This window comes from Marmota flaviventris, chromosome 16, assembly GCF_047511675.1.
Source record: "Marmota flaviventris isolate mMarFla1 chromosome 16, mMarFla1.hap1, whole genome shotgun sequence".
Classification (NCBI taxonomy): domain Eukaryota; kingdom Metazoa; phylum Chordata; class Mammalia; order Rodentia; family Sciuridae; genus Marmota; species Marmota flaviventris.
Window position 1 is genome coordinate 73,207,917 of NC_092513.1, and position 26,379 is coordinate 73,234,295.

Here is a 26,379-nt window from a genome sequence, read left to right on the forward strand (position 1 = left end):
CCTCACCACCCCAACTAGAGGTCCAAGCCAGGGGCGTCCATTCCCTCCCCAGAGTACACAGAGGCCACCCAGTGCCACGAGGGCCACAGTCCCCAGCTTCTTGCATAGCCTTGCTCACCCCACCCCCTCCACCCTCTCCTTGTCCCCTCCAGATGCACAGCAGCCACACTGCAGCTGTGGGACCAGTGTCCTGCTGTTCTCCCACCACCACCCACTGCTTCCGAGGACTCCCCACAGGGCCGTGGCCCCTTTTGAAAATGTCAGTGAACATCCAGGTTCACATGTTGCCCCTTCTCTTGGGTCAATGTGCAGGAGTGGGATGGCTGGGCTGTGTGGTGATGTTTTATGTTACACACTTACTGATTACCAGTAAGAATGTCCGCTGGATGCGGGTGCGCCACATCTTCACCAAGACTCGGTGTTGGTCTTTCTGACATTAGCCGTGCTGGGGGCCTCCAAGTGGTTAGTTTGCGTGTCCCTAATTACTAGTAACACGTCTTCCGCTGTCCATGTCTCATCTTTGATTAAGCATCTTAATGTCATTGCCGTTACTTAAAAGTGGGTTGTTTATCTTATTACTGAGGTGTGATTTATCTTATTACCGAGGTGTGGTTTTTACATATTCTGTTTTTGCCAATATTTTCAGTTAGTTTGAGGCCAGCCTTTTTCTTTTCTTCTAGGAGTGTCTAATTACGAGCCAGGTTAGGAGGCATATGCTTGCAGTCCCATCTACTTGAGAGGCTGATGTGAGGCAATCACGTGAGCCCAGGAGTTTAAGGCCAGCCTGGGCAACATAGTGAGATCCTTTTTTTTTTTTTTTTTGGGGGGGGGGCGGGGTTCTAATTATGATGAAGTCAATTTGTCATTTAGCCAATTTATGCTTCTTTTTATGATCACTGCTTTTCATTTTGTATCTGACAAATCTTTGGGTAACCCAAGATTACCAAGATTTCCTACTGTGGTTTCTTTCAGAAGTCTTTGTTTAGCTCTAACATTTATATCCATTGGTAAACTTTTATACATGGTGTGAGGTAGGCAGTGGGGTTCATTCTTCCATGAGGGTGTCCACTTGTCCCCGCATCAGTCCCTGAGAAGTCCAGGCAACTTTTTCACCCACAGGGTAACCTCACTGAACTCGCTTCTGTGGATCCCACAAGCTTCCAAAATAGAAAGTTTTGAAAAACGTGGGTGCAGCCAAGACAGTTAAATGGGGAAGGACAGTCTCAGCAATCTGTGCTGATTAAGAACAATGTGATCACAGGCAGAAGAACACAGCTGGGCTCCCACTTCACACAGAAATCAAAAGTCAACTCAAAATTGGGTCAAAGACTTAATAAGAGCCAAAAATAAAATTCTTAACCGGATATAAATCTTCATGACCGTGGATTAGGCAATAGTGTCTTAGCTGTGACACCAAAAGCACACACAAAAATATTAAATGAAATAAAACAAATTGGACTCCTTCAAAATTAAAAACTTTGTGCTTCAAATGATACCATTAAGATCATAAAAAATACACAGAAAGGAGAACACTCTTCAATACCATACATCTGACAGGTGACTTACGCTGCTAATGGAATTATAAAAATAGCACAGCCACAGTGGGAAACAGCTTGGGATTCCACCCCTAGATGTGTAACCAAGAGAAAAGAAACCTTATGTTCCCATAATGATTGTAGCATTATTATTCCCAGTGGCCAAAAACTAAAAACAACCCATGTCTGTTAGTTGATAAGCCGATAAACAAAATGTGGCCAGTACCTGTCCAGTGCAGTGCTATTTGGCAATATGAAGGAATGATGTAATCCCTGCTAGTGCGTGGAGGGGCCCTGAAAAGACACTAAGCCCTGGTCACAAAACCCGCACACTGTGCAACTGCACTTGTTCGAAATATCTAGGATAGGGAAACCAAGAGAAGGGAAGGACGCTGGTGCTGCTGGTATATCATTAAAACCCGCTGAGGTGTGAACTTTAAATGAGTGCACTGTAGGGCGACCATGTGCACGGTACTGGGACCTAAACCCAGGGGTCCTCTGCTATTGAGCTCCACCCCCAGCCCTTTTTAAAATTTCATTTTGAGACAGAGTCTCACTAAATTGCTGAGGCTGTCCTCAAACCTGCAATAGTGCTTCCTTAGCCTCGTGTGCCAACCCACACAGCCTTGACAAGCATTATATCTCAATTTTTAAAAATTCTATTCTTTCAATCAGTCAGACATAATCTTTGGGAAAACAGTAAAGTCTAGGTGAGTGGACACCCGTGGACACAAGAAGTGTGCGCACGTTTCAAGAGTTCCATTTGGGTGGAAGGCGGTGTGCTCGTTCCTCTTGGCCCTGCACTAGTAGGGGTGAGACGCCTGCAGCCCAGCAGCGGCTGCAGCAGCACAGTGGGCGGCAGGTGTGGAATGGGCAGATATCCAGTTGCCACATTCCCACTGCCACCAGTTTTCTATCATGAATACCAGGAGAGGCCTCCAATGCAAACTGCCCCATATGGCGAGCAGCTGGATAAACAACCATCTGGATTGCGGCCTGAGCACGTTCCTCAGGTGGAGTTTTCCTGAGGGAGGCTGGGGCCCCAGAAGGAAACGCCAGCGCCCGCCAGCCAGCAAGGCCCCCTCCCGACAGCCCCCTCCACAGCACAGCCTTCCCCAGGCACCTGTGGATGCACACAGCCTCCTGCGGGGCTCCTCCAGGCACCACAGCCTTGAGGTGCGCAGATCACTCCAGCTCTCTGCAAAGAGCCCTGGGTCCAAGGCTGAGTCCTTGGAGAGCTGGCCAGGTGCTTCCCTTCCCTGGCTTCACTGGTGGCTATCTGACGTCTCAGAGGTGCTTTCCAGATCAATTATAGGCTTCCAATTAACCTTGTGTGTACTTTTCTTTGGTGCTAGGGATTTAACCTAGGGGAGCTTAACCACTGAGCCACATCCCCCGCTCCTTTTTTTTTTATTTTGAGACAGAATCTTGCTAAGTTGCTGAGGCTGGCTTTGAACTTGCGATCCCCCTGCCTCAGCTTCTCAAGCCACTGGTCACAGGCGTGCACCACGTGCCTGGCTTGTGTGTATCTTCATGTAAAGTATTCTATATATATTGAACATATCTCCACCTTATCAATAGCTGTCCATCTTACCTCCTTCTTGCCCATTTGATCATCTTTGATCAATGTCAGATATAGTAGTATCTGAAACTCTCCATCACTGTTAATCTTGGCCAGTGACCTCAAGCCCATCTTGGTTTAGTGAGATCATTTCTCCCTCAAAGCCACCTGTGCATCTGCTCAGGTGAGCTGGCCTTCACAGCACTGCAGTGACTGTCATGAGGCTGCCATTCTTGGGCTTGGCTCTCTGGCCCTTCTGTCAGCCTTTAATTCCTTCCTTCTGATTCCAGCTGTGCTCTGCAGTTGAGGTGACCAGACAAGGGAGTGAAGCAGGACAGGAGCAGATGATTAACTTACACAGAAGGACGCTTTCCACACAATCCTGAGTTCCCCAGGACATGCTGACACCGGGCCTTGGCCCGATTCAGCAGTTCTACTTTTGTCTTTATTGTAAAAACTAAAAGGAGTATATTTAGTGAAAACACCTAAACTCTTTTTGCTCCCAAAGAAGAAAAGCCTGGGGAGGCAAAGATTTGCTCCCTCTGGCTTGGAGGCTGCGCCGTGGCCCCATGCTGGAGCCAGCCCAAGCCCCTGTCGTCCCCGGAGCCCCATGTGCTGCTGCCAAGCACAGCCTGGAAGCTGAACTGCCACGTCCACACACTCTCCTTTATGTTCCTCAAACAGTTGTTATTAATTTAGAAGAGCCTGAGGTTTAAAAATCAACCAGCACTTTCCGCTTAAGTCACTTAGGTATACATTTTCTCCTAACAACTGTTCTGCTGAAATCAGTCATTATCTGTAAGCGGACCCCATGCCCACCCACTTTAGGGTCTGGATGCGTTCTTGCTTTCTGGCGGCTTAATGCACAGGGTGCTGGCAGCAGTTCTTACAGGGAGCTGGCTCCTTTAAAAGTTGTGACGCATCTTTGTCCCCACACAACCTCACTTGAGGGAGCTAAGCTGTTCAATCCAGCAAGTATCTGCCTCCCAGGAAGCTGTGCCAGCTGGGTCCCAGCCTGCCCCCTTTTCTCCTGGGACTGACTGGCAGACCACGCTTCTCAGGTCGCCTCACTGTCCTTCACAAGGCTTGTGGAGGCCACTGTGGCTTTGGTGTTGGCCAGGGTGGGGCCTGCATCAGACTTGAGCCATCCCCAGGTGGCCGTTTCCGTATCAGGCACGGTGGCAGGTCACACAGACAAGAGAACCTTGAAATCTCATGATGAACCAACCTAGAGTTGTTGGCATATGACCCCGAACCCTACAACATGACTCCTAAGAGCAGATGGAAGTCTGTGGGAACTGAGCAGATGGGTTCTTGCTTCCCGGCTGTGAAGATGCCTGTAAAGCAAGCTCAACTGTCATGACACAGACGTGGCAGTTCTGGTAGGCAGGAGGCTCCCAGGTCCTGCTATGAATAACGTGTCCAGAGGCGTCGCAGCGTGTGGGGGAGCCCTACCTGCCCTGGAGTGGCGAGCCTAGACACAGGGAAAGTGCACCCTGTCTCCTGCAGTGGCTACAGAGTGGGGTGCAGCTCATCATGGAGCCTTCCCCTTGGTGCAGTGGGCATCAGGGGGGATCCCAGGGGCTGTTGGGGGGAGCTGGGAGGATGCACAGTCCAGGAGCATCTGCTGTGGCAGTGTGGCAGTCACCACCCTCAGAGGCTCAGGGTGAAAGGCTTGGTGGCAGATGCCAGACCTCTGAGAACAGTCTTCACAGCTCAGGGCCAGGTTAGCAGACCTGAGCAAGGGGGCCTGCGACCAGGCTTGAGTGGGCGGCAGGCGGTAAAATCAGAGTTGTACAGTGGTTGGTCATGTGAGATGAGGAAACAGGGGAGGTGACAGGTCACGGGAATGTGGAGGCTGCCTGGCATTGGAGAGATCTCGAAAAGGGTGGGCCTGTGTGACAACAGGTGAGGCAGGATGAAGGAGTGGGGCCGTGCACTCGGCCCTGGCACAGGGCTCTCAACTCCAAGTGGGGTTCTCCCTGACTCCCAACCAGTCCCCAGAACCCCAGCTCAGGGCCTCTTCCTCCTCCCTCACGGATCTGTGTAACCACTTCTCCCACCAGGAGAAGTACCCCGACACTGTGCACCTCTCGGAGGGGTCCTGCTCCAGCTGCATGGAGATCCGCAGCGCCAGGAGGCCAGGGTGAGTGCGGGCCGCTGCGGCCTCGAGTCCCTGTGAAACAGGGATTCTCAATAGAAGGGAAACTATCCCCTGAGGACCAGAGACCGTCGGGTGGAGAAGTGGGCAGGCCGTTCTGCACCCTGTGAACATTACCACCACAGGAAACGCAGACAAGTGCCTACTGGCCTGGGCCTCAGTTCCACTGAGGGGTTTTAAGGAGCAAATGTAGGGGGCGCTGGGAGGAGGAGGAGGTGTGTGTGGAACCACTGCACAAATGGAAGGACGGAGGCTGGGGTGAGGAAGCCCCTGAGGCCAAGTCAGAGAAACCGCTTCAGGGCTCCTCACACGGCCACCTCCCTTCACTGGCCACACTCTGCCCAGAGCCATTGCCCTGCCCGTGTTCCTCAGCCTCCTGCCTCAGCCTCCTGCCTCAGCCCCCTGCCTCAGCCCCTGTGCATCTCCCTGTGCGCGCCTCTTCAAGCCTTCAAACAGGTAGTCTTCTGCAGGCGTCCTTCTGCCCCTGACCCATGACCACAGTGCGTTCATTTTTACTCCTCACCCTCTGGTAGGTCAGTCCACCAAAATGCCTGGCTGCCTCAGCTCTTGAGCGTTTAGGATCTTCGTCCCTGTTTCTCCCAGCCCACACTACATAGGCTTCTCTTGGGCTCAGATATTGAGGCACGAAATTCTCCAGCCGTGGAGTAGAGGCACACACGGCTTTGTCAGTGCCAGAGTATTTCCAAGGAAGATGACCCTCTGCACCGGCACCAGCCATGTGCAAGTTCCTGTCGCTCTGCGTCCTATCCACATCCGATTCTTGCCAGTGTGGTCCTGGTTCCCCTTGACCACCTTTTCCCTCCTCTGGGGTGGATGTCTTTAGGAGCAAGGAAGCCAGAATAGAGAAAAGGAGCTAAAAACCAGATTTCAAAAGCACTGGCCAATGTGTTTTACCTCTTTCAGGTTTGAATTGGTGATTGTTTGGAGAATACAGATAGATGAAGAAGGGAAGGTTTCACCAAAGCTGGACCTGCTCACCAAAGTCCCTCAGCGAGGTAGGGCTCTGGGTACGGATGTCCTTTCTAGGGGACTTCTCAGTCAAAGCTAGGTGTTGTTCATCTGGCTTAGTGTACTTTGTACACTGAGTAATTACTAATAAGAACATTTAAAAACCAAAAAGCACAAGAGTGATCGTTCCCCCATAGCCCTGCCGGCCGAAGGCAGGAGAGAATGTTCTCTGCCTCAAGACATGGGTGAGATCACATCTCTCTGCTCGGGTCTAGTGCCTCCAGGTCCATGTGATCCTTCAGGAGGAGGAGGGGTCTTGGGGACGCCAACAGCTCAAGGTTTCTTACCTGGTTTATTTTTTTCTTTATAGCTCTGGAGCTGGACAAGAACAGAGTCCTAGAAACCGCCCCTCAGAGCTTCCGAACCCTGCTAGAAGTGCTTGGAATTGAAGCCGCTCTAGAAAGCCTGATAAAATTACTTTGTGCAGAGAATGACTAGTTCCCACACAGGGAAGGAACAAGATGGTGCACCGAAAAGCGTGCGACCTATATTGACTCTAAGTGTACTATCTACCTTCCCCTCAGAAACCACACCCTTAGCTGGATGCATTTGACACCTGCCTACCATCCCAGCTACTTGGGAGGCAGAAGGATCAAGTTTGAGTCCAGCCTCAGCAATGTAGACCCTGTCTCCAAAGAATAAACCAATGCTGGGCACGTCGCTCAGTGGTAAAACGATTGCCTGGCATGCATGAAGCCCTGGGTTAAGGCCCCATCACTGCCCAAAACAAGCTGTGTGCAGTTATGCTACATCAGACTCTCATGGCGTGAAAAATACAGCTGTTCATGTACAAAATGTCAAACAGAATTGAACATTTGAGAAGACATACCAAGAGTGGTTCTCCCTCCCTTGATGTGTGTGGACCAGCTTGGGCCCCCACCTCACCTCACAGTCTGCCCAGAGACGGAGCCACGCGTGGTCCAGCCCTGAGAAGCCATCCACCTCCTGCCACCTGGGGGGTCTTGGAGGCAGTTGTTGATGGAGCTTCATTTTTTAACATTCCTCAGAAGCCAGAGCAGCCACGCCTGCCCCGCTGGCTGCACAGCAGCACCTCTAAGTCCTGAACCTCTTGGTCTCCCCAGAATCTGCACGGCTGTTAACGTCAAAACAGTGCCAGATGACAGCCACCCAGCACTGCTCCCTTCTCACAGGAACTTCACTAGAGAACCCCAGAGGGTCTGAGTGCTACACCATAATTTCAGATGAGAACTAGAGCTGGGAGCCCCTCCATCACCCGTAAGTCAGGGTCAGTGAGGGTTTTCAGGCCATTGGGGCATCCTGGAGTCTGAGCACAGCAGCGGGGACGTGGCAGGGCTGGAGACCAGCCTCAGCACCACCTGCCAGACGGAGGGCCGAGACCTAGGCTGGGGCGCTCCCTCCTCCCTCCTATGAGAATACAGCCTGCTTGTTTTCATTCCGCCCATCCAGCTGGATGAGGCCCCTTGCCAGGCTGTAACACTACTCCCCAGCCCACCTCCCCGAGAGCCTGGGGTTCTGGCAGAGGGATGCTACCTCAAGAGCATGGCGTAGCCCAGGACACAGTGCACCACCTTGTGCAGAAACCTGTCCCAAGTGACGCCGCCCAGGCCCGCAGCAACAAACCATCCTGAATCCAAACAGTGCTAATGGCCACTTCCCACCCTCCACAGCCTCGAGCTGAGCTTTGTGGACGTGACTGGGGTGGACCTCCAAAGCCCCACCCTAGCACACATACCACGCAAGCTGAAGGAAAAGGGGCCAGTGTGTCCAGACACATGATTATCTTTTTGTGCCCGAGTATAGAATAAAGCAAATGTAAGGACAGAATTCAAGAATCAATTCTAGAAGAGTTGGCTTGATTCAAACAAGTGTAATTCTCAAGTTATCAGAAAATTTCCCACAAAAATTTTACAATCAGCAAAATATTTTCATTTTTCATGTAGCATTTTCATACAATTCCATGGTTTCACTAATATTATGTTACAATAAGCCTTCATTAGTCCCTCAAAATTATATAAATAATCAGTCTGTACAACCTGCCATGGGGAAGGGGAGGCCAAGAGTCCCAACAATTTTATAGCAGCCGGGCACACTTCTGGTGATCCCAACAAGAACCCTCGGCACCAGCTAGGAGCCACGCATCTTCCAGAAGCAGGGCCCGTGGCAGCCCAACGGGAATGGCAAGGCTCTGGGGCCCACACCCAAAAAAGCCCCCAGGCAAACCGAGGGGAGGAGTGCAGCTTGGGAAGTCCCTCGACCACCCGACACGACGGAGTGCTACCAGAACGCTGGGACACCGGGCGTGCCCACCCCAGCCAGCCGCGGCAGCCTAGTGAGTTACAGCTGTGCTCCCAGCTTCCACAGTAGCAATTTCAGGTAGGAAAGAACACTTTATCTCCCCCTAGAGTTAAAATCATAAAGCAAAAACAAAAAGTCAATGCTCTTGTGAGTGGTGTCCATCCTGACCTGAGTCTCACACTCCCTGCTGACCCTTAAGAGCCGTGAGCTTCGGCACCTCCACAGGGACCCTGAGTCTAGACCACTCAGAACCGACGTCCACACTAACTTCTGATCACTCTCTGCAGCAGGGAACCACCCAAAGCCTGTGTTGATATGTGGCTCAAATTGAAAAAGTGACCAGTAACAACCGGGAAAGTTCCAGTGGTATCTGTTTTCCAAAAGTTCAAACCATAAAATGCTTGTGACAATTCAAGCTTTCTACGTCAGGAATCTGGTGGTAAGAGATCCAAACCTTGGTCTTATAAGGCTTTTCGCATAGAGAATTAGACATGAGCCCTGGTTGAAGGAAGAACTACCCAGGACGTCTTCCCAGGGCTTAACGGACACTTCCGATTTAAGAATATGAGCAGCCTCCTGGGACACCCCGCTCACATCCTACATTCCTTGTCCTGGAAGATGTTTCTAGTGCTCTTTAATTTTATGTCTTCAAGAGGCAATCACCTCAACAGGGTTAAAAGCAAAAACATTCACAGCCAGAAGTCGTCCAACACAATAGAAAATAGCTATCATTCAACTTTCACATTCAAGTTTCAAAGACACTGCAGGGAAAAAAGTTAGACTTTATGGAGAACTAACGTGCAGTCTTCACTTTCCTTCAACCGAGTCGGCACCACAGCATCATCTTTGGCATGCACAGTCTTTGAGTAATAGTTGACTATCTTGCTGTCCAATTTATACTGATGAGGAATGCTCTCATAGGGCTTGAGGTCAAGGTCCAGCACAGACACGGAGAAGGCGAGCCTGGACCTCGACGAGGGGATGACAGGCCTCTGATCAGAACTGCAAGTAAAAAAGCAATTTCAGAATACACGGACCCTCCAAGTTCTCTTATCCCAGCTCACAAAGAGCACCCAGTCAGTGTTTGTGTGCATCCTGTCTGCACCAACTGTATACACTAGCATGTGAGCTTCCACGAAGTAATTACCTATGGGACACAGGCCAGCACCCTGAGCCACATCAGACAAGACGGATGAAGGACTGGAAGATGGAAAAGCCATTATGTGGAACGCCTGAGTGATATTCCCCAGGCCCCAGTGGCGGGAACGAATGCTGAAAAAGTCACTTTATCACGAGCCAAGCATTACAAAACCTAAGAGTTAAAAAGTAGTTCTGGCCGTTCAACAGCCAGATGGATGAAAGCCGAGAACAGACTCCTCTTTACGCACCTTTCCCACGCCTGGTGAGGAAAGCAGCCTTCTTAATGCTCCTCACAGAGAGAGGCCTGGTTTCACGTTTTACTCTCAAATCAAACCTTCAGTACTCGGTATTTTCTCTTTAGTTTTGTAGCATTTGTGAACATCAGTGTGAACAACTACTTGTACTTTAGAACACTTTCAGGGCTGGGCATGGTGGCGCATACCTGTGATCCCAGGGCTCAGGAGGCTAAGGCAAAGACCAGGCACAGCAAATCAGTGAGGCCCTCTCAAAATTGTGGATGTAGCTCAGTGACAGAGCACCCCGGGTTTAATCCTCATTACCAAAAGGAAAAATAGCACTTTGAGAACAACTGAATCTGGTCCTGAGATGGCTATGTATCTATCTATCTGCTTTGCTCAGAAAACTCAACACATAGCATTCAAAAGAGTGGCTGAATGAATTATAAACTTCATTTCGCCCAGAAGAAGTGTTCTGGGGATCCGATTTTACCATATTTACTGCTCTTCTCAATTTAGAAATCATTAAAAACAGAACACCAGCTGTGAAGCCTCCCTCCTGGGAGACAGCCTGTTCTAAGGATGCTAATAAAGACCTCAGCTCTCAACCCGTTTCAGAATTCTGTTCATAGAAAGAAATGGTCACAAATCAGTTGCCAGGACCGTTACCTAGTCTCTGCTGAATAGCAGAGAACAGCAAATAACTTGTGTACAAGATCTTGGGTCTCCCTCTGGAAGCTAGAAGGGGACAGCTCACCCTGATCAGCCTGCTACAGAGAGCTCCGAAGCCCATGGTCAGCCCAGGACAAGGCCTATGCCTTTTCAAGAACACCTCAATTTCTCAGGTTGTAAGCAGCATCCAACAAGACACATAAGACGACAGGAAGGGAATTCTAAGCAGTTCCGTCTGACAACCTGGTTGACCACAAGCTCCTTATAAGCCAGGGAAGCAGGTACTAGCCCCTGCCACCAAACATCTGCCTGCCCCCAGGGTCGGTCCTTGAAGCTAAAACCGGGCAAGAATCTCCCAAGGCACACATGTCCCTCTGCCATGGCCTCAGATACTGGGGCTGGGATAACCAGGCTGCAGGGAGCTGCTGCCCTCGCCTGGACAATTGGTCTCCAGGGCCCAAAGCAGTAGGGAAGGTAGCAAGAGGGACGGGCAGAGTAGCCCAAGGCTGAAGCTGCACCCGTGCTGTTTGGAACAGGAAATGGAATAGAGGACCAGAACCTGAGACGTAGGAGGCTGTGAGCAGCTCGCCCTGTGATTCCAAAATCACAAAATGCCTGCACAAACAAGGTGGCGGACTTAAGCCCTTCTTGTTTATGATGGGGCCGAAACAGAAAGAGAAGCCTCTATTTTAGGGGTGTGGTAAGTTTAAATGTAGTCAACCTGTCTGTGAGCTGTAAATTAAAATTTAAGGATCTAAATTTAGTCTTAGGTTTGGTGTGCATTTCATGGCTGTGAAGATGACTTGGGACATACCCTGGCCACAGCTGGCCATGGCTTCTGAGAGCCACTGAGCGCCCAATCCCTGTGCACAAAGCTCTGGGGAGCCCCTCACTCCCACTGCCCTCAGGTGCACAAGTCACACTAGCACCAGTGGGGGCCTGCTCCACTCTCCTACCACCACTTCCACTCTGCAAGGTAGGGCTAGGCCACCAGTTCATAGCCCCTTGACAGAGGGTCCCTACTCTGGCCTTGCCCCCAGACTCCAGCAGGCGAAGCAGCTTCCCAGGGCAGAGTCCTCTGCAAATGCAGGTCAGAATTTCCAGCTTTCCTGTCACTCCTCAACTGGATCACAGAATTCCAGGCTTCCGCAGGCTTAACCTCCTTCAAATCAAAGGTTCATTTCTAACCAGCAAAGTTTTTCCAACACAAAGCTTACCTATGCACAGTTTAATTTTTAAACTTAAATCATTGTGTATGAAACACTTGGGTATACTTTCCTTTGTCCTTAATTTTTTCACCTCCTACCTTTAAATATTTTTTCATGTTTATCATGCATTTACTTGCATCATGAAATAAATTTGGCAGAGGTCTCAGGATGAAATGTTAAGACAAAAATGGAACAAACAATTATAAATTTAATAAGCAAATGGCCACACCATAATTCAACTATTTCCTTATTTTGCACATTAAGATTGTTTTCAGATTCTTAAATCACAATCCTGCTGCACAGTACACTGCTCAGCTTTGGGGCCTCTGAGACCCCACAGAGCAGAGTTTCTGCAACTGAAATCAATCAGTGTCCTACCCAGTCATGCCACCTCACCCCTCCCCATAACCAATTTCCCTTAACTCCCTGCCAATTCAAAGCAATAGAGAGAAGTCAATGAATTGAGGCAGCCCCCGAGTCACATCCAAGCCACTGACAACTCTTAAAAAAAAAAAGAGAGAGATGATCTTCCTTTGGCTCTGTGAAGAAAGGACCAAATAGAGCATTTTGTGGGTGGTGATTCCTGTACCTCTACCCCCAGTATGAGACACCCACATGGCAAGGAACCTTCTGGACATGCACTCTTCTCCCCTCTCAGCAAGTGCTGACTTCTGCTGGGCAGCTGGTACAAACTGGACAGGACCCAGCCCGAAGCTCACACCACGTGACACCACTGGGCGCTACACTCACAGGACACAGGTGCTGGAGGAAGCACGGTGCACATCTGTCCACTAGCAGCCTCTTACAGGCAGGCCTCTGTCAGTCTGTGAACCCACATTTCTTGCAACTTCCCTTCAGCACTTGCATTCACGCACTTTCCATTTCCCACGGCACCCATGGTCAGGCCGGGTGGCAAGTAATGTCTTGGTGGGTGTCTCTTATCTAATGTTTAATCCATCTGGGGGTTCCTTATAACCAAGTACTGGAGGTATTTTTCTTAGGGAATGAGAGGACTTTTCAACGAAACAGAAGCACCATTTTTGTGCTTCACCTCAGTCGTGCTCTGTGCCTGCTCCTCAGCACATTTCACTCTGGACAGCCTTCAGTGCTGTGCCTGCCAGGGAACAGAATTCCTGGGAACTGTTTAGCTCAAAAGTATCAGAAAGATGGGTGGCTGGCAGCTGGTGATGCAGGTCATCCTGACACAGCAACACCAGTCAGAACAACAGGACACTCCAGATACCACGCGCAGGGTTCAGCATCCTGGAGATCAGTGCTGAGGGTGCCAACTAGTGAGGGTTATCAAGCTCATCCCGAATTCCTGAAAACTCATGGGGGGACTATAAGAAGCAGTGCCAGGAGAGACTGCAGACGCTAATTATTCAGAAGGGGAGCAGACCAGTGAACATGTGTGTTAAGATGATGGTGACAGTCTTGGAGCTGGCACGTTCCACTGACCTGGTACAGTCTTTGAACAAGGCCCACAGGGAACCTAGGCCACCTCAGGTATGAGAGCCCAGAAGGGCTTGAGCTCTCTTTCAAAGCAATTCACCATGTTATCCACACGCTTCTCCACCCTTAGGGTATTTTCTTAGAAAATAACAATAGCCAGGCATGCTGCTCAGGAGACTGACTGCAAGTTCAAGGCCAGCCAGGCAACACAGCAAGATCCTGTCTCAAAATGGAAAATAAAAGGGCTAGGAATGTATCTCAGTGGTGGAACTCCCACCGAGTCCACTCCCCAGTACGGAAAAACAATGACACTGATAAAATACAATCTAAGAGAACAATCATCTCTAGTTACTCTCCAGAAATGTCTGACAGAATTATAAACTTACAGAGAAGCAAGAGTTAGTAAGTCCAATGATATTAAGAATAAGCTGTATGGGGAACCTGCTTGCCCTATTATTCCACAAACCCCTATTAGCCCAAGGGCAGGTGACATGCAACAGGGGCCTCACCTTGTGTCCTGCAGACTTGGGGACAGCGCAATCATGATGGAGCAGTCCTTGGCAGTCATGGCGACTCGGTACTGCTGCACCTGTGGGGAGGGAAAGGTCAGCACCGGGTCACGCTCACAGCCACCAAACTACCCCTCACTGATCAGCCAGGTACAGGAACTGCTTCCTGTGACAGAAGCCGAGGATGAGGTTAGGAGTGTGGTCCACACAGAGCAGAGGTATTGAGGAGTCCCTGCTATGAGAACACAGTTCTGCTCAGCCCTGCCTGCTGCCCCCTCACATGGGCCCTGCTGCAACCTGAAACATGACTTGTCTTCAGCAAGGGTCTTTGAAAGAAAAAGCAATAAGTCCTCTCCGCTCCCTGGCATTTTGGCCACACAGAGCACTGAGCAGGCAGTGCACGCAGAACACTAGGAGCACGACATGCTAACTCTTCACCCTCCACAACCCTATGGGCACTGCGGGCATCAACAGAGATGAGAAAAGTGAGGCCCGCAAGAATGAATGGCAGGGCTGGATCTGGGCTCAGCGGTAACGCACTTGCCTGGCATGTGTGAGGCACTGGATTTGTTCCTCAGCACCGCGTATAAATAAATAAAATAAAGGTCTATCAACAATTAAAAAAAAAAAAAAGAATGGCAGGTGACACGAGAGATCAAAAGGACAGTCCACAAAACGTCCACAACTGTTCCCTCTGCAATGCACAGTTTGAGACTTTTTTTTTCCTCCTCCTCCTTTCGACTTTATGTCTCACTTGAAGTTTTTAGTTTGGATGGCTCCCGCTTTAAAAACCACAAACTAAGCCAGTCACAGTGGCACACGCCTGTAACCCCAGCAGCTCAGAGGCTGATGCAGGATGGCGAGTTCAAAGCCAGCCTTAGCAACAGCGAGGCGCTAAGCAACTCAGTGAGATCCAGTCTTTAAATAAAATACAAAATAGGGCTGGGGATGTGGCTCAGTGGTTGGTGTCAGGATCAATCTCCAGGCCCCGCTCCACCAAAAAAAAAGAAAAACTAGTGACAAAAAGGAACTGGCCTTACAAGTCATCACTGGCCTCAGTGCTGATGACAGATCAGAACCCCTTGAACCTTGCTTCATGCAGCAGGAGGCTCTGCCCTGGCCAACCTCAAAGCTACCCCTCCCCCAGGCAGGTGTGGGGAGGACCAAAGAACAAAAGAGTGTGCTTCAGACCTGCTCCCTCCAGGTGAGGCCCTCGCCCCAGAGGGAACACCAACTCCTGTTCTCACACCCTCTTCAGGTTTTATACACAGCAGACACCAAAAATCCAGTCCAAAAGATCTGAGCCAAATATAAAAAAAAGGTACAAAACGTTTATCATGTCCTTAGTGCAGCTATAAGCCTTTCTAACCAAGATACAAATCCAAAATGCTACAAGATTCTCTAGACTTAAAAACTAAAGAGCTATTACGTGATATAGTCCTAATCCAAAGACCGTGGAAGATGGGGAGAAAACACATGCAGCATAAAACAGTATCAACACAGAATAACTAAGTGCCAGAGCTCGACAGACCAAGAAAACTGCCCACAAGAGGCCCCAAAGTGATGAATATATGAACATATACGTACGTATCTCCTATCAATACGGCCTTTCTTATATATATCTCATAGACCCTCTATATGTATGAAAATATGATTAATCTCACTACTAGTCAAAGAAAGTAACAATGAAAATCAAATTAATGTAACAATGAAATACTTTGTACTCTTCAGATGGGCAAAGCTGTGCCTCAGGCATGAAATGAAAGGACACATTTTCCCTGTGAGTGGGGCTGGAGCAGGTAACTGGGTCCAACTCTTCTGCTGAGGCCAACTACAAAAGCTCAACAAATTATCAGAAACCTCAGCTTGAAGCAGAGCTGAGGTGGCAGAGGGGACGAAAGCACTTGGGTCTGCTTTCCAGGGAAGGGCTTTCTAATTCTGGAGGGTTGTCTGAGAGACACTTTTCACTACCCTCCAGGACCTTGGGGACAATAACCACGATGAACCCCATCCTAGAGTTAATGTGCAAATAATGCTCCTTTAAGATGAAACCGGGGGCTGGGGTTGCGGCTCAGTGGTAAAGGGCTTGCCTCACATGCATGGGGCACTGGGTTCGATCCTTTGCACCACATAAATAAATAAAACAAAGGTGTTGTGTCCATCTAAACTGAGCCAAAGTCAACAGGCCCTACTGGGAACTGAAGCTCGACTTTGAAGAGATCAATCATCAAAACTAGATTAAAACGACTCTAGCTTGCTAGAGGTTCTGAGACCTCTTGGCAGAAACAAACCTAAATTCACTCTGGAAAAACATGATCCAAGGCTTTAAAGTATTTCTAAAATAATTGCAAATATAGTTTCTGGCACATAAGAAAAAAATATGCAGGCACAATAAGACAGAACAACACAAATGTAAACCAACAATAAACACACAAGGGGACAGGCAAATGAGAATCTCCACACTTTCCACTCAGTTTTGCTGAGAACTCAAAAATGCTCTTACAAAAAAAAAAAAGTAAACCTACAATAGTGGACTCCCACTCCAGGGACTCCAGCTGTGGCGCCAGACACACATGCTGCTGTGTTCAAAGGATACAGACAAAACAACTTCAGAGGACAACTGGAAACTATAAAAATGAACCACATAGAAACCCTAGAACAAAATTTCATATTAAAAATTCAACAAGTAGTTTTAAAAGCATATTAGAAAAAACTGAAAAGGCTGACATAGTGGTTGATGGGAATAATTTCAACAACTGTTCACAATGAGCATTTCTCCTAACCAGCAATTTCCTTTTGAAAGTGGAGGATTACAGTTATGGTCACGCAGAAGGAACACTGTTCTTAAGGCCGCCCTCGACAGGTGGGGAAGGAGCCAACCCAGCACTTGGCACAGAGGAGCTCACTGACCACCGCGGCTTGAAGGATCTTCTACCGTTTCTTCCAAAGCAACGGCAATTCCCACATTTTTCACTTTTTTATAGTTAAAATGCTAACGTTACTGAGCAAGTAAAAACACTACCATAAAACCTAGGGTTGTAAACCTAGTTACCCCCAAAGATATAAGCCGGACAAAGAAGGTAATCTGCAGGCAGGGAACAAAGCAGAGATGACAGTTATCCAAACTAAGTAGATACCTTAAAAAGAAAGAAAATGCTAAAGAGAACTTCTAAACTGGAAGACAGATCAAAAGAAAATATCCAGAATGAAACGTGAAATGGAAAATATAGAGGAAAGGGTGCAAGATGGTCTGACACACATACAGTTAGAATCCAGAGGAGAGAAAGTGGGCAAAAAAAAATCACGACAAAGGCCACAAGTTTTCCCCCAATGCAGACAGACATTAAACATATCTTAAAAAAAAAAAAAAAGCCCCAAAAAGGAAAAAAAAAAGCATTTATAATATCATTAAATACAATCAGAATCCATTAAAGGAAACATTAAAAGGTGTTCTTCAGACAAAAACTAAGTGACCCTGTGGAAGCTAAGATGCAGGGCAGAGCGGAGGGCAGCACATGGGTGGACGAGCATGACCGGAGAGCAGCAGCAACCCCGGCTCCTGGAGCAGACGCGGGGCCGACACCAGCAGCAGCAGAAGGCACCCAGGAAGCCTGCACTGTCCACGAGGAGGGTGAAACGACTAAATCCTAAGAGTTGACAGCTGCTACAACAGCAGGAAAAGCACTAACAGAAAAGTAAAGGGCTCATTCCCAACTAACAGAGCAGGAAGAAGTTATCCAAACTAAGTAGAAAAAGAATGATCAAGGTAAGAATTAATAAAATCGAAAATATACAGTAGAGTATCAAGGTAAGAGAATTAACAAAATCAAAAATCATCATAGTATAAAAGGATCAAAATTTAATTTTTATGAAAATGACAAAACTAAAACTTTTGAGGACTGATGAAGAAGACAGTGTCAGTCTGTCCGGGCTGCCATAACAAAATAAAGTGGCTTATAAACAACAGAAATGTCTTACACCCCCACCCTCCCCCCATACTGGAGATTGATCCTGGGTTAATCCAGTACTGAGCTACACAGGGTCTCATTAAATTGCAGAGGCTGATCTTGAAGTTGAGACCCTCCTGCCTCAGCCTCCCCATTTACTAAGATCACAGTTGCATGCCACCACACCCAGTAGAAATTTATTTCTCTCAGCTCTGGAGGTTCAGACATTGACTCAAGGTACCACCAGATTTGGTACTGGCAAGGGCTCATTTCCTCATAATGAGCCGTCTTCTCACTCTATGCCACACAGTGGGAGGGGCTGATTAACTCTCTAGGCTTCTTATGTGAGGCACTAATCCAAGTCATGAGGGGCTCCAACCTCATGATCTAATCACCTCCCAAAGCCCCACTTCCTGACATCACCACGGTGGGAGTTAAAGTTTCAACATACGCCTTGTGGGGCAGGGTCACAAACAGAAAAAAGACACAGCATAAAAATAAATACCAGGCATAGGAATAAAAGAACATTTCTCTGATCCAATAAAACATTAAAAGTATTACTCAGAAAACCATATGCCTTATTACTGAAAATGCAGATAAAAGAGACAAATTTTTAGATAAAGGAAACCTACCAAAACATGAAATAGAAAATCTGAAACTGAAGCAGGGTAAGGTGGCACATGCCTGTTAATCCCAGATACCTGGGAGGCTAAGGCAGAGGGACCAAATTCAAGGCCATCCTGGACAACTTAAAAAAAATCTCAAAATTTTATGTCTCAAAACCTTAAAAATATTTAAAGGCCTGGGGGTGTAGCTAAGTAGTGGAGCACTTGCCTACCATGCACAAAGTCCTGGGTTTTATCCCCATGTACCATAAAAAATAAAAATTAAAAAAAAAAAAAATCTATTAGAACAAACTGATGTATTAACCACATTAAGAAGAAAAAATCATATGATCTTATCAACAGAAACAAGGCATTGATAAAATTCAACATCCACTTGACCAAAAATAAAATTTAACAAATTTGATAACATTGTATTTTTAAAAATATTTTTAGCTGTAGATGGACACAATACCTTTATTTTATCTATCTATTTTTATGTGGTGCCGAGAATTGAACCCAGTGCCTCACAATGCTAGGCAAGCGCTCTACCACTGAGCCACAACCCCAACCATCTATTTTAAAACAAAAATCCTACACTAAATAATAGTAAAATTCTCTTTGAAAGTCATAACAAAATCAAAATTCCCACTATCACAAATTAACTATATACCCTGAAGCAAACAAATAAGTGAAAAAAGGATTAGAATGGAAAAAAGTTAGGGACTGAGGTTGTGGCTTAGTGGTAGAGTGCTCGCCTAGCATGCATGAGGCATTGGGCTCAATCCTCAGCACCACATAAAAAAATAAAATAAAGAAAGGAAAAAATTAAATTCAGAGATTATGATTACACACAAGAAAATCCAAAAGCAACTTAGGTTATTAGTGAGCAAAGTTGATGGATACAAGATCAAAAGAAAAACCCAACCAGATGCCAATATACCCTAAACATTTTAAAATGAAGTTATTTTTAAAGATGCCATTTATATCTAAAACTATCAAACATATTTAAATAAACCTAAAAGAAAAATAAGATCCTTCTGAAGAAAACCAAAAAATATATTTTATCACTAATAACACTTAAAAAAATGGAAAACATCCGCATTGAAAGGGTCGGTACTGTACAGACACCAACGTCTGCCATCCTTGAATTACAAACCAACCAGAAGCCCAGTTCATGAACTGAACAAGGTGAATGAAAACTGATGTAGACAAGCAAGAGGTCAAGTGTAGCCGAGGCATTTTTTAAAGCCAAAACATTCTTGGAGAAGAAATGTAATATTGTGAAATATATATTAGGCCTTTGTTCCCATTTCTGGGCACACAATTCCTAAAACCCTTGGAATCTGTAAAGTGATAAGAGTTTTTTTGGCACCAGATGAGTTGGCTGATGGTTGGTCACTGGAAAGACCACAACAGGACTACAGTTAGGACTTTCATAGCACAAATCTCCAACATCTGGAGAGGGAACAGGGACTGAAGGTTAAACAGATCACCAACGGCCAGTGACATAATCAATCATGTCTGTGTAATAAAGCCCCATAAAACTGCCAATAGTCAAGGTTCTAAGAGCTTCCTGAAAAGTGGTACCTCACCCTGTGCGTCTCAGCACCTATGTCCTTTGTAACATCCTTTATAACAAACCAGTAAACGTTTCTCTGAGTTCTGTGAGCCACTCAAGCAAATTAATCAAACCCAAGGAAGGAACTGTGGGAGCCCCAATCTATAAGATGGTAGAAGGATTCCTTCCACCAACTTTAAAGATGTACTAGACTACAGTGTCCAGGACAATTCCATACAAAAAGAAAAGACTACGTCATGCCATTCCAAAAACAAATCACAGATGATTGCTCACCAAAATGTGAAAGGCAAGGCATAACTTTTTTTCTTCCTATGCTGGCGATCGAACCCAAGGCCTCTTGCTTGCTAAGGAAATGCTCTATCACCAAGCACACCCTAGTCCCCAGAATAGAGCCTTGAGGTTATTTATTTGGTACTGGGGATTGAACTTGGCCACATTCACACCCCCAGCCTTTTTATTTTTTATTTTGAGACAGGGGGTCTCACTAAATTGCCCCAAACTTGTGATGCTCCTGCCCCAGCCTTCTGAGTAGCTGGGATTACAGGCATACACCAAGCACCTAGCCCCACAATAACATTTTTAAAGAAAGTTATCTTTAGGAGTTTAGGGTAAAAAGACTTGTTAACAGAAAAAAGGCTGGCAAATTGAATTACCTTAAAATTAAGAACTTCTCTTCTTCTAAAGGACTCCATTAAACATGAAAAGATAAGTTAAGAGTGGAAGAGGCTATCTGTAGCACATAGACCTGACAAAGGGCGTCTACCCAGAGCGTACAAGGAACTCCTGCAAATCAATAAGGACAGGACATACAGCTCTACAGAGACTTAAATGGTTACTTCACAAGCAAACAAAATCCAGTAATATATGAAAAGGTGTTTGATCTCACCACGAGACATTACTACATACCAGAATGACTAAAATCAGCAAGATGCACAAACAAGTGCCAGAGTGTGGTGCACAGGTCACTCCCCACCTATTGTCGGGAACGCAGCAGGTAAAGCTGTTTGGCAGGATCTACTACAGCTAACATCGTTCTGGCCTAGAAATCCCGCCCCCAAGGATGGAGTCAATAAAGGAGTGCATACATGTCAAGAGATCAGTGTAAGAATGCTTGCTTCCCTCGGCTTTATTCATAGGACCAGCAACACAAACGTCCACAAACAGCATGGGAAAACTGCAGTCTCTCCACTCACGGATCACTAAGAAGCAATGAAAACGTGGACGAGCATGCAATCACCAGGGTGCATCTCAGAAATGGTGTAGAGGGAAAAAGAAACCACCACTACCACAAGACACAGGAGAATACATATCTGTGTAATGTAATCCATGTAAACTCCAACAGGACAAACTACACCCATCGGGATACCAATCAGTACAATGCGGTTTAGCCAGGACACCAACAGGGACTCGGGGCAGCTGCCTGTATTCTGTTGTGGCCCCACAAGGGTTTGTTTTGTGACAGATCACTGGACTGTACATTTTTCTCTCTGAGCACTTTTCTGATTATGCTACTATTTCATGATACAAAATGAAACAGAAGTTTATAAAATTAAAATCAGAAGTTTAAATACCAATAACTTCTTAGTGTTAGTGAGGGTAGAGAAAACAGTGTCCTCAAGTTGCAAGAACGAACCAAATTAATAAAAATCTTTTTGGTGGGATATTGTGTTATAGTCTATCAAAATAACGCAACAACTTTAGTTCTAGAATCTGACAAATGTTTATGTGCATAAGGGTGAAAGTACAACATAAATACTGACACTAACAGTAACAAATTAAAAACATGTAACGATGGCATAACTGCACAAGAGAAGAGGCAGGGGTCTGGAGGACTTCAGGAGCCCTTCTACAAAATGAGAGACCCTGCTAAGGCTTCTTTTCCCATAGTGCTGGCTTGCAGAGGTAAGAGAAATCCCCAGTTCAACCTCTCTTCTCACTGATGAGATTTTAAAGTCTTATGCTAAGTGAACAAAGTCAGACACAAAGGACCAGCTATTAAATATCCCATTCATACGTATTTTCTGGAATAGACAAATCTCTTACAGAGGACAGAAGGTAGTGTGGTAGTAGCTTAGTGCTAAAAGGAGTGGGCAGACAATGGGATGATATCCAAAGCCATAGGATTTTTATTAAAGTGAGGCACGTCTTCTAAAATTAACTGTGGTGAGGGCTGCACATGTGTGAAAACAGTAAAATCACTGCATTGTGGACTTAAAGTGGGTATGTTGAATGGCATATAAATTATATCTTAATAAAGTTGTTATAGAAAAAAGTAGAAAGGTCTAAAAAGGTCAGGCAGTGATGATACTGGTCAAACCATATGGATAAATCTAGACAAATATCTGTATAAAATAATACTCTAAATTGGGACTTTAAAAAAATAACAATGGCTGGAGGTACAGCTCAGTTCATCCCCAACACCCAAAAGAAAAAAAGGGGAAAAAAACTGTTTTTTGGGGTTTTGTTTTTTATACAAACAAAATACCAGATAATAACTGCACACATGTTAGGAGAGCTGAATGAATTGACGTCTCCCAAGTTCCACACTGATGTGGGGGAAGGGGTGGTAAATAATCGATCAAGCTTAGATGCGGACATTCACAGGACAGAAACCGAAGGGATAACTTCTAAACCAGTAGAGCAAAAAAAGGAATTAAAAAAAAAAACAACAACAGTGCAGCACTCTAGGGGCAGAGGCCTCAAATAGCACCTACCACCTATTCCTATGAATACAGTTCTTCTGGGACACAGAAGTGCTCATTTGTGTCCCATCAGTGGCTACTTATCAGCTACAGTGGCAAAGCTGAGCAGCTGTAAACAGAGACATGAAAGCCTGAATCATCTGTGGCTGATCCCTGCTCCAGATACTACGTGACAGCCAGAGATACCAAGGACTGCAGTGTCCTGAGCAATGAAATTATTATTCCTTCTCCAGAAGCATAAGGTTCAATTAGATAAATAACAGGAAAAAAAAAAAAAAACTTCTGTGGAATGTTCTCGATCCACTCCCCAGCTTCAGCATCATAACTACCCTCTCCAGACTCAGCTGCCAACACCTTAGTCCTTAAAAAAAAAAAAAAAAAACGAGAGGAAACCCTCTCATGCCAAAACTGGAAGACCGCAAGCCACACTTCCCAGATTTTCCCAATTGTAGCATCTTGCAAAAACTATAGTCCAATATCATGGCAAGAAGCATGACCTTGATTAAATCCATGACCTCACTCAGGTCTCCCAGGCTGCATATACATATGTGTTTTATCATGTGTAGGTTTGTGCAGCTACCACCACAGTCAAGGTACAAAATAGTCCCATCACCAAAGGGATCCTGAGGTTTGACCTTTTATAATCATATCCTCTCTAACTCCCAGCAACCACTAATCTGTCATTTCAAGGATGTTACACATGTGGAATCCTGCAGTGTGCAGCCTTGGGGAATTCACTCTTATCACTCAGCAAAGCTCCCTGGCCATCCATCCAGCTGCTATGCAGATGAATAGACTGTTCCTCTTTCCTGCTGAGAAGTTCCAGGGATGATTGCATCACAGCCTGTGCACCCAGGATGTTTCCAGTTCTTAGCTATTACAAATGAAACTGCTGAGAACATCCCTGTACAGTTTTGGGGTGAGCATAAGACCTCATCTCTCTGGACAGTGGCCCAGGAGTGCAGGTACTGGGCTGCATGAGGGCTGCAGATTTGGTACCGCTGATCATTTTCCAGAGAGGTGGTGCCATCCTCCAGCCCCTCCAGCACTGCATCCAAGACCCAGTTTCTCTGCACCAGCATTTAGTGTGTCCCGATGGACAGATTTCAGCCAGATTAGGACAGCTGAGGGATGACTTGCTTTAGTCTCTGACAACAAGACTACATCTGAAGTTGAAAAATTAAAATAAAACTTCAGGTAATACATGTATATAGTTGCTAGGAGATTGGAAAATAGAAATATAAAAGAAAGTTCTGTGTCTTCTATTAGAAGAAAAAAAGGAAAGGCAATGCTGTTGTTTTTTCTAGGCTGATGTACCCAAGCTGTCAATGCTGTATGGCAGCTTTATCCCAACCCTGAGGTTCTCCTCTGGGACCCTCCCCTACCCTTGCAGGAGCTCTGCCTCTGACTCAGCTCACTCCCCTGTGGCCCTGGTAGACATCCTCAGCTTCCTCCTCAGACATTCTACAGCTGTGGCCATAGGCAATGAAGGCATTAGGGCTCTGTCAAGGATGGGAGCCAAGACAATTCCAGGATGGGACAGATTAGGCCCTGGCCCATCACACACCAGCAGGAAGACAGCACCGCACTTCACACCCTGAACAGAGGAATTCGTCACCATTTGAGCAACCTAGTAAACCTATGACCCCTCTTAGAATAACAACTTTAAAGACAAAAAAAAAGGATGACCTTATAAAATATTGAAATATTTTTTAAAGAAATGAATTCTAGAGGCTGGGGATGTGGCTCAAGTGGTAGCGCGCTCGCCTGGCATGCGTGTGGCCCGGGTTCGATCCTCAGCACCACATACAAAACAAAGACATTGTGTCTGCCAAAAACTAAAAAATAAATATTAAAAAATTCTCTCTCTCTCTCTCTCTCTCTCTCTCTCTCTCTCTCTAAAAAAAAAAACAACAAAGAAAAAGAAATGAATTCTAAAGTACACCTCAGGAAGTGAAGAATATGACCATATCCTGAGATGTCGGACTGTGGAGAGGGAGGGAGGCCTGGCCTCTCCTAGTGGCTGAGACTCAAGTCCTGCCTACCCCATGAGGTCATGTCACTTTCAAAATGGATGGAAATGTTAAATTTCAGGTAGATATCAGTGAAAATAAAGATGCAATCTTCTTTCTACCTAAGTTCATGGAACCCTGAATTGCCAGAATTTCACAAAACCAGAGAGTACAATCAGGCCTCCTCTGAAACAGCCTTTCCTGGGCTGCCTGTGGCCTGGGTAAAAAAAGCAGCCATGCATAGTCTTGGGTGTGGTGTGGGCCCTGCCCCTGGCCAGGCCTCAAGGAGAAGGATGGTTGGTGTTGAGTCCATTCTAAAGCTGCCGTAAAGTGATTAAAAGTGGCCACCCTGGGCCATGGTCCCAACCAGGTGGCCCCTCAGGACAGTACTCACTAGACCCTTCCTTTCACCTGCATTGGCTGGGGCAGAAACTGAGCCAGGAGAAATATTCCTTGGACACTATATGCACCAGCATTTAGTGGTCACTGGCCTATCTAGGGGAATCTGTGGTCACTGTTTTTTCAGAGTTTTCTGCTGTTGCATCCAGGGGTAGGAGTGGGAAACCCCCAAGTCAGGGCTGAGAGCCTCAGGAACACATAGTACCTCCAGACGGGCCCACTCACCTTCGTTAATGCAAAGGCCACTGTCCCATCATCCTCAGTGGACAGATCAAGCAGCTTCTGGTAAAAGGCTTCATCATAAGGCCCATCTATTTGTAACATTTTTCTGAAGAGAACAGCACCAAAAAAAAAAAAAAAAAAAAAAAACAGGATGACAAAGCTACCTGGAAATTATTTCTTAGATTGCTACAGCATGTAGCAGAATTTAACAGTCTCACAATTCATTTTATAGGGCACCCAACGGATCTACTTCTTCCTCATATTAAACCTGGTTCTGAAGCATGGAGGTCTGAAACAACCCAGCAAGACCAAGGCCCAAGGAGCCCTGAGGCTAGGCCCTCTCCAGTTACCCACAGAGGTTCCAAAGGCAGCTAAGGAGGCAGGAGGCAGACCCACCCCCATCTGACACTGCAGGGCCCCCAGTGCAGTCACAGGGACCCAGTTTCAGCTGACAAGAAAGTTTGGGGACTCAGGGGGGCAGCCGCAGCCAGTGCTCCACACAGCAGCCCATGGAACGATACTGCCCTCTACAGGCTTGGCCCTGACTCAGGATTTTGAATAGTTGGGTTCACAGATACGCTGTGCTTTCTTTTACTACAAAGAGGAGGTAAAACAAAAACCACTGATCTAATTCATAAAACCAGTAATCTCATGCCTGGGTTTCTCCTCACAAGGTACTACATTCCCAGCAGGGCTATGGCACTTGAGTGCAAGGGGAAATAGCCAGCAGGCATCGTCCTCCAGGAATTAGGCACCAGGCAGCTTGTTCTATCCTTGAATTGGGGAGACCTTGATCCCTGGCCCACCAGAGCCTCCCCTCATGTCCAGCCTCACCTCTGCTCAGGAAACTCCTCCAGATACCGCTCAATCCGATTGTACAGAGGGTAGAGGCCCTCGATGTCCAGAAGGTCCAACATCTGCACCTGGAGGGTTTTGTACAGAAGACAGCCCTTCGGTAACCCCGAGCGCTCTGGGGTGTTTTTTCCTACCAAGAACATCAGGGGAAAACGAGAGCAGGTTTATTATCACACTGAAGACTGTGGGAGGGGGACACAGGTTGGTGCAGACTGCAGGGCCCACCCTGGGCTCAATTGTGGAGCACCATTGCAGGCGAGGACTGGGCCCTGGCCTGG

The 26,379-nt window shown here is 46.7% G+C and overlaps 2 protein-coding genes across 3 annotated transcripts in view; one reads left to right on the top strand and one right to left on the bottom strand.

Annotated features, from left to right (window-relative positions):
* Cenpp (centromere protein P) overlaps positions 1-11,374 on the top strand; it is a 240,887-nt gene extending 229,513 nt beyond the window's left edge. The window contains exons 6-8 of the mRNA XM_027950993.2: positions 5,163-5,242; positions 6,182-6,273; positions 6,597-11,374. Coding sequence (XP_027806794.2) covers positions 5,163-5,242; positions 6,182-6,273; positions 6,597-6,724 — 300 coding nt within the window. The 3' untranslated portion in view covers positions 6,725-11,374. The remainder of the gene's footprint in view (positions 1-5,162; positions 5,243-6,181; positions 6,274-6,596) is intronic.
* Positions 8,121-26,379, bottom strand: part of Ippk (inositol-pentakisphosphate 2-kinase) — a 53,441-nt gene continuing 35,182 nt past the window's right edge. Inside the window, exons 10-14 of one of the 2 annotated variants that reach the window (XM_071602547.1) lie at positions 26,081-26,231; positions 25,250-25,352; positions 13,781-13,860; positions 9,362-9,565; positions 8,121-8,666 (exon numbers count right to left, since the gene is read on the bottom strand). In XM_071602547.1, coding sequence (XP_071458648.1) covers positions 8,657-8,666; positions 9,362-9,565; positions 13,781-13,860; positions 25,250-25,352; positions 26,081-26,231 — 548 coding nt within the window. In that variant the 3' untranslated portion in view covers positions 8,121-8,656. Of the gene's footprint in view, positions 9,566-13,780; positions 13,861-25,249; positions 25,353-26,080; positions 26,232-26,379 lie in introns of both variants that reach the window. The other variant, XM_027950982.3, reaches the window with a different exon arrangement.